Here is an 8,723-nt window from a genome sequence, read left to right as displayed (position 1 = left end):
GATGCGTCCCGCCATCCACTGGGAAATCAGGACTTCAGACTGTCTCAACCAGCTAATGTCTGAGCCTCTTACGTGAATGAGATTTCTCTAAGGTGATTTCCAAGGAGGGAAGCGTGGAAAGCACAGCTAAGCCGTACAGAGCACGATGCTAACGTGAGGTCCCAGGCCACCACGGCTCTGTTGGAAGATGTCCATGGATGTCCATGGAGCTGGGGGTGCTCATACCTGGGGACGTGCCTGAATTTAGGTGCTGTGGGCATGGAGCAAGAAGGACATCATGTTGCTGGCCAGGAGTCACCTGGAGGCTGGACGTGAGCGGTTTCATTTGGGAAGGAGCTGGCTCTAGCCTCACCCACAGCTCCCCCATCCAAGGGCAGGTCGGGGCTGTGGTTCTGCTCCTTAATCCGGGCATTACTGGATCATCCAAATTTGACCAGATCAAGAGCGACCACATAACTGCATTTCTGACAAATTACCTCCAGCACTCCATTTTTATGTAAGCGCATGTGTTTTAAGCCTGGCTTTGCGCCAGCTGCAGAGGGACTCACGTAAAGCGAGAGTGGTACAACCAGACGAAGACTCCGGCCGGGCAGCGTCAACGCCAGCAGGACCACGTCGGACCAGGTTTATACCAGGTCAGCACTTCTTGCTTTATGCGGCTGCAGCTTTTCTGAGCCCTAAAGATGGTTTTACATCATCAGCAAACCCCAGCCAAGGGGAAATTCTTCCTCGCTTGAACCACCAATCTGTATTTTAACCTTCAGATTACTTCCCACCCGGCATCTACCAGCCCTAGAGCTGAACAAGCTCTGGGTGAATGGGGACACATATGAGCTGGTGCTCAGCATCCTTCTGTCGTGTTCTTTTTTCTTTTCTTTTCTTTTTTTTTTTGTTTTGCATTGAATGAGAGCTAAAATTAGCTCAGCAGGAGGTGAAGACTGGAACATTTTAGCTAAAGCTGCCGTAGTATTGAAAAGCCGTAGTTTTGCTGATTATTTCCCAGCTTTCTTACTGTGAACAGCGTCGCCTGGTCTATTATTTTGACAGATGAATGCAAGTAAAGATCCCATAAAATGAAGTGCTCTGCAAGGTGTTTCAGCTCATTCTCCAGACGATCACTGTACCATTTGACCTGGAAAGCCGTGTCCAGCTGAAGGTCCAGCCAGCTCAACGTGTCTCCAGCCACGGCCAGGGGCCCTCACTACACTTTGCAAGTGACAAAACAGCCCACCAGCACTGCGCCCATCATATGGACACCTCCACAGCCAGCCTCTGGGCTTTGCTGGATCGTTTTTTCTCTTTGCATTATCACAGAACCATAGAATGGTTTGGGTTGGAAGGCACCTTTAAAGGTCATCTCATCCAAGCCCGCTGCCGTGAGCAGGGACATCTTCCACCAGATCAGGTTGCTCAGAGCCCCGTCCAACCTGACCTGGAATGTTCCCAGGGATGGGGCATCCACCCCCTCTCTGGGCAACCTCTCCCAGTGCCTCACCACCCTCATTGTAAAACATTTCTTCCTTCTACCTAGTCTGAACCTCCCCTCTTTTAGTTTAAAACCATTACCCCTTGCCCTATTGCTGCAGGTCCTGCCAAAAACTGTCCCCATCTTTCTTCCAAGCCCCCTTTAAGTACTGAAAGGCCACAACAAGGTGTCCCCGGAGCCTTCTCTTCTCCAGGTTGAACAACCCCAACTCTCTCAGCCTGTCCTCACAGGAGGTGCTCCAGCGCTCCAGTCATTTTGTAGCCCTTACGTATTTTGGAAAGCTGCTGTGAAGACTGTTCATTTAGGGGTACAGTATTTCCATCCTCGACTTTCAGCTCTCGGGAGGAGCAATGGTTTGTAGCCTCTGTATCTCACAAGTGGAGACCCTGAGCAACAGCAAGGTTAAGTGATTTGGTCACATCTCATGGACCAGTAAGTGGGGACAAGAACCCAGATCTCAATACAAGGGCCAACGCCACCTACGCTACAATTTGGCTTCAGGGCTTTAACCACCAGGATATGGTATGTACCTCACGGAATAAGGTGAAAACATCTGCAAAAACATCTCTTAAACGCAGAGGCCTCTGGTGTGCCCACGTGGCTTGTTGCTACTTTGGTGTCACACATCAGGGACAAAACTATCATCTCACCTCTAGTTGCACAACAGCTTGGAGGTGGGAGAAGTATGAGTGAGCCCAATATTCCCCACCTTTTGGTTACCCGAGAGCAAAAGCCAACTTCTCAGCCATCTGACTGTAACCCTAGTGCGGCCATTGACCTGGTGGCTCCTAGACTTGGAGGGATCTTTCTAACCCCAGGTCCCTACGGCCTGCACAGCAAATGAACGCTACAAAAGCTCAGAGAAGTTGCGGTCGGTTTTGGAATAAAGTCATCTGCTTCATCCTTCTTCATCTGTAGAGCCTTTGACGGTGTGTTCCCAGGGTGGGCATCAGGGACAGGGGTGGGCGCGCTCTTCCTTGAGCTTCTGATGATGCAAGCCATCAATGCTGGCTTGGCTGCTGGACCACGAAGGTATGATGTGATTATTGGGTATTTCAAGTCTGCTGCTGCAGAATGAAATGGAAATGAGCCAAATTGTAGCGCAGATGACAGTGTCCCAACATCTGCCCTTTCAGGTGTCGCTTAGTGCACATCACGCCTGACAGGGTGGGTGCATCCATCATGTCCGCAGCCTTCGAGGCCCACTCCCACCTGAAGGATGAGGGGCGAAAGCCTGGAAATTGAAACTCCCATGCAAACTTCGTGCACGATCGAAAGCCATTTTGAAGCTGGTTCGTGGTCTCGGCGACACGACCCCAGCGGAAGGCAGAGTCCATTCAGAGCGAACCGTATACCGCACCTCACCAAATCCCTCTGGGTTGGCCGCATCTCCCAAAAGGCACAGCGCTGAGCAGACCTGGTCCAGATGCTCCCAAAGCCTCACCTACTGCCACGGCCATCAACCGCATGAAGGACAGCAGAGGCTGAAGTCACATTCCTGGGGTCCAGGCGCTTTGGCAGCGACGGAGCTTACAAGCCCATCCGGACAGTCTACTTTTCTCCAAATCCTTCAGTCTCCAGCGCTCTGGTGGTTTCCACTCAAGGTCCCCCTCTGGAAAAGGCAGGAACCAGCCGTAGGGACCTTCTCCCTGGCAGAGGACATGTGCAAGCGGGATACGACACAGTGGAGCGGTGAACGCCTGAAGGCAGGGTGAGCAGGGCGAAAGGAAAAAAAATAACCTTTATTTCCAGAGGCATGGGAGATGAAGGGGGCACGAAATGGTTGAGGAAAACCCACCGAGGACTGGCTTTCCCCTCTTCTTGAATTCTCCTCCTCGCCTGGTGGCGTGGACCACCCGTGTCCCAGCACAGAGCAGAAGCTTGGCCCTCCGTGGTATTTCAGGGACTGGGGCAGTGTCCGATGGGAGCTGGGTCCCCAGCATGGGGGTTCTTTCAAGCTGAAATTACGAAAAACAGGAATAATAACAAAAATAACCCCAGCAGATTTTGGGCAGCGAGCCAGACACCCCTGTGCAACCCACCCAGATCCGGCCAGCCCCTCCAGACTGGGACCGACTGGGTGCATCCAAGCTGGGGAGCCCAGAGCCACGTGCACCGAAATCAGCCCGACGGAGCCCAAAGCTCAGGATTGACCCTACCTGGGTGCTACCCACGCCGGAGAGGTCCCACACGGGGCTGGGGTGGGTGCCCTCAGCGCCGATCCCACGCGGTACCCACCTAGAGCAGCATCTCTCCTGCCTGCCTCATCCCCGCCACTAAAAAAGCCACTCGGCACAGCCTGGGATCAAGTGTACGTTTTTATTTTTTAATGGAACATAAACTCCTTTAGAAAAAACATTCATCTGGATGATAACACCCATAGAAAAAAACACCAATCTCGTGTTCTTTTTTTTTTTTTTTTTTTTAATTTGGCATTTGTTATTTGCATTTATATTAAAGCAAAGTGCATCTTTCTTATTTTTTTCTCGTTTATACACATTGCACAATACATAAATAATGATGCTTATAAAACGTCTTTATATTTACAAGTAATAATATATTTATATATAACATAAAATACATTTTTTTCTTTAATAAATCTCAGGATTTTTTTAAGGAGTCCTTTTTTGTGTGTGTTTTATTTCCAAAGCACTACAATGCTAAAGTTCCAATGAGAATGCTCTCTTGTTCATTTAAACCTTTATATTTAGAAAAATAGCTTATGTTAAGGTCTAAACATGCTCATTGAGCTAAGAACAGTGTAAAAGTATCATACTCGTGTATGAATTCAAGAAGAAATGAAAGCACAACTGCATTTCCAGATAGGATGGTACCGGGATAACCTGATCTAAGCAGGTTACAACAGACCAACTATCGTGAACACTTTTTCTTTTGTTTTCCCATTTGTTTTTCATTTGTTTTGTTGGTTTTGTTTTGTTTTGTTTCGGTTTTTTAGGCTTACGCTTCTGTCGCTTCACATCTCAGCTCAAATTATAAAGCACGGGCCATGCACGAGGTTTCTCCGCCGTTGTTTTCTCCCCTTGCGTCAATCCATGACCATAAAAAAAAAAAGGCAGTGGAAGGATGAACACAGTGACAAGACGTGAACCCAGCAACAAGAAAAATAAAATAAAAATTAAAAGGGTGGGTAAAGACCTGGTTGGGAAGGTTTTGCACCATCCTTCGGCGGCAACGTGGGGTTAGCACCGCTGGGGAAGGGGACTTGGTGTCACCGTCACCGGGGATGGCTGGTGGCAAGGGGAAGGTGGTGCATAAAAAATACAGGTATCTTGTTGTTTTATCCAAGAGAAGGAGCTGTAACATATAGCAAGTGGCTTCCGAATCCATCGATCACATAGGATAATCCTTTCAGAGGCGTGAAACAATTATCGTATGCGATCCATCCCCCCGCACCCTTCTCTCGCCCTTCTGAGTTATTGGTCATTCACACTTTTAAAAAATAGATATATTTATCAAAATACCCAAGGCAAAAAAAAAATCTTTCCATAAGCTATTTCTCAAAACGGGGCAGGGGGGGGACAACAAACAAAACAAAACAAAAACAAAAAGTTTGCATGAAAAGCAAGCACTCAGAAGGAAATAATAGCAGCAAAGTAGTATAAATGTCATGAGTCCACTCTGTCTCGAGTCATCGGTTATTAAAAATAACCTCCAACCAGCACGGGCAACTGCTGATAAACTGTCTCGTGTAGCACTGGCCCCAGCCTTTCACAAAGCTGATCTGAACAGTAAATCCGGTCCATGGTTGCTGCATGAACTCATGGTCGTTGGGTCTCTGCAAGCTGTACGCCTTCTCGTAGTCAAAAGCCTTGATGGAAAAACCTGGAAACACTTTGTGAACCAACAACGTCCTGGAGTCGGGGTTGTCCAGTGTGGCCGACTTGATGAAGATGGGGTAACTGCTGCGGTTGTACACCCACACGCCGTCCACTTCCTTGGTGAGCTGGATGCCGTAGCCGATCTTGCTGCGGACCTTCTGCACCAGTTGGCTTTTGTTGTCCGAGTTGAGCTGTCCGAGGCAGAAACCATTCCCCTGAGGTAGATCATAGAAGATATCCAGGGAGGGCTCTTGGACAGAGTACAGCCGACCCACGCGCGTCTTCTCTTCCCAGTATGCCACCACGCACCAGTGTGACCGATCCCCCGGCTCCTGAAGAACTTGGGAATCTACAGAAGAGGAGAAAAAAAGGAAGAAAAGGTAAAATTGAGTGCCGGGGGTGGGTAATACGACCCAAAAGCGACGCAACGCCAGCAGGTCCTTGGCTGCCCGTGTCTTCACGATGCCCACAGCACAGCCACCGTTTCCAAAAGCCACGTGTTAAGGCCACTACTAAGACCATTTAAGCTGACCCAGGTTTTGGGGATTCCCGTGCTGCTTCAGTGCCTAGCTCTGGCTGGAGTTACGGGTCCTAAATCACCAGGTCCGCCTTCAAAAGTGGCTTGAGACCCACCAGCAGCACCCGCGGCGCAGCCATCCTTCAGCCAACCCATCCCTAGGACCACCTTCAGCGCCAACAGGAGATGAGATGCTCCAGCAAGACCAAACACCCTAAAACCCCTTATTTACACCCACCAAACGACGGATCCGTTTCCATAAACAACTATCTACTGTGCACAGACACCGAAAAAAACCAAGACGCTGCTAAGAAAAGCACACTGAAGGTCACCCCATGGGATTGGAGGAGCCAAGAACTCGCCTGCTCTAGCTCATGGGGCTTTTCCTTGCCCGTAGGCAGAGCCTGGGTGATGGAGAGGATGGAGACGTTGGATGAAGCTCTGACCCACAAGAAGCACCATCAGACGGCGGCAGGGCATTGACCAGGAATCTCACACTTCTTAACAAAAATGGCCCCAAAAAACCCAGAGCTTTGTTCCCGTAGCCCTTCTTTCAACTCCCTTGCCCGTAGCTACCCCGTGTGAGCAGCAAGGATACGACTTAGGAGGAAAAAGCAAGCGGGGGCGGCTAAGAAACATGAAAAAGCCCCCTTTCATGACGGAGGATCCCTAGTAGCCCGACGCTGCTCAGCAGGTAATTCCTTCCAGCCTTGGTAAGTATGTGAAGACCTGGGAACTAGTCATCTCTAGAACTGTATTTAAAAAAAGAAATATATATTTAAAAAAAAAAAAAAAATCAAGCTGGGAATGCAAGCTAGTGAGCGCTACCGAAATAATCCCCTGCACCATGGGAACAGCTATGGGACCAGGGATGGTGGGTGACCCAGCACCCCAAAGTTCTCCCTCAATCACCTTGGCAGCCCCCCAAACCACCCCCCAGCATGAGCAATGGCAGCGGCACGCCGGCTGCCCTGTTCTCTCTATTTTTTTGCTATTAATAAGCCAGTTTCCCCAGCGCAGGCGGTTTTCTCCCGTCTCCGAGTCGCGCTTCAAGCTCTGCACTGTGCTTTTAAAGAAAAAAAAAAAAAAAAAAAAAAGCCCAGCCACACACTTTTAATTTCCTCATTTCTATGCCAGCAAGGAAAATATTTCTCCAGTTGCTGGAGGCAGCTACTAAAAATGGGCCTGACTGTGTACGCCCCAGAATAGGACCCTCGCTCCCAGGTGAAACCGGGGATGGGGGCTCCGGCGGTGGGAGAGCATCCCTCGAGGTGTGCCCGGGTTTGTCCTTCCATCTCCCCTTTTCGGTGCCTCCCAAGACTTTGTCGCGGATAACTTTACATCCTGCTGAAAGCTGGCACCGTGCGAGGGACCGAAGGGGGACAGGCTTGGCGGCGTGGGTTACCTCCTCCCTAACCCAAAATGGGGTGCCCCCCACCCAAGGGTGCACCCAGTGGGGCAAGAAATCCCCCCCAGGATGGTGTTTCCCCCACCTGCCCGGGAGATAGAGGAATTTGGGAGGAGGATGCCCAGGAGAGAGAGAGGAATTTGGGAGGGGGATGCTCCTGCATCCAGGGGGAAGATGCTCCTGGATCTGTCCCCACCTCGAGCACCCATCGCCCCCCTCCCCGCCGACTGCCTGCCAGCGATGCTCAGAGCTTCTTGGGGTTTTTTTTTTGTTTTACAGCAGCTGAGAGAATTTTGGAGCAGCAGCCATTGAACCCTGCTGAAATTCCTATAGGTTTTCGTTTATATGAACATAAAAGCATCCCTTTCAGGAGGAGGCAGGGAAAGAAAAAAAAAAAAAAAAGACTTTTTCACCTGATATTTGTGCTTGCATTAGTGAAGACCACTTAACAAGTAGCTCATTGCCGCTTACAAAGAGTTATTTAATTGCCAGCGCATTAAAAAAAAAAAGAAACCTAAAAAAAAAAAAGAAAACTGCCTTGGCTATGAATGAACAGACCTTTATGGAGGGCTGGAAGTTCATGAATGAATCCCACTAGGTTTTTCAATGACATGGGGTGACCAGACCTCAAGGACAAGTCTTAGGTAATCCGGGATTTTTTTTATTTTTTTTTTTTTAAGGAGCCAATGCCAGTACACAGTATAAATATGCCAGAGCCTCTTCCGTTTGCGGGATTCGGCTGTTGACTGGATGTCTAGTCAAAAAGCCATGAGAATATAAGGCTTCAGCTCGGATAAACAGGATCAGGCCTCCCTGCCAGCCGCCACCAAAGCTGCTTTTCATGGTTGTTGGGACCCCGGCGGAGCCTCCCCGCTCCCACCCGCCTCCCTGATTTTGGCATCTGCTGGGAAAAGGGGTGGGAAAAGCCGGTGGGATCACTCGGGCGGCAGAGGCAGAGGAGGAGGTTGCAGGAGAGGAGGAAAAATTGACGCAGAGATGTTTCCTGCAGTGATGGAGATTTTTTTTTTTTTTCCCCAAAAGGCTTTTTTTTGGTGGCAATGACCATGGGTGTGGGCAAATGAAGCAAATACGTGGATTTTGCCCCAAAACGCCCCGCCGGGTTCATCTGGACCCACCATCCAACACCTGTCTCCGCCTGCCGCAAACCCCCACAAAAACCCAGATACTGGGAAATTTGCGGCCACATCACCTGCAACGTATCCTTGTGTGTGACAGCCCAGAAACGCCTGAGAAACGCGTTGGGATTCTTGTTTTGAGTTAAAAGCATCGTTTTTATGAGCTCCTTGGAGCAAACACATCCCTTTCTAAATGCCTGGAAAATTCCCAGCAAACCGGGAGCGTTCCCATATTCCAGCAAACAATGATAATGTTTAATGCTATAAACATCCGCACTATTATTTCATTATTAAGCATCCCTCCATTTGCTGCTATCGCTGGTTTATTAGTATTTTC

At 49.4% G+C, this 8,723-nt stretch overlaps 1 protein-coding gene across 4 annotated transcripts in view; it reads right to left on the bottom strand.

Annotated features, from left to right (window-relative positions):
• Window positions 1-3,791: 3,791 nt before the first annotated feature.
• SMAD7 (SMAD family member 7) overlaps window positions 3,792-8,723 on the bottom strand; it is a 29,611-nt gene continuing 24,679 nt past the window's right edge. For all 4 annotated transcript variants that reach the window (XM_075019821.1, XM_075019823.1, XM_075019824.1 and 1 more), the window contains one exon: window positions 3,792-5,674. In XM_075019821.1, the coding sequence (XP_074875922.1) occupies window positions 5,136-5,674 (539 nt within the window). In that variant the 3' untranslated portion in view covers window positions 3,792-5,135. The remainder of the gene's footprint in view (window positions 5,675-8,723) is intronic.

This window comes from Buteo buteo, chromosome Z, assembly GCF_964188355.1.
Source record: "Buteo buteo chromosome Z, bButBut1.hap1.1, whole genome shotgun sequence".
Lineage (NCBI taxonomy): Eukaryota > Metazoa > Chordata > Aves > Accipitriformes > Accipitridae > Buteo > Buteo buteo.
Note: the sequence above shows the minus strand (reverse complement) of the source record. Positions and strands in the feature narration are given on the sequence as shown.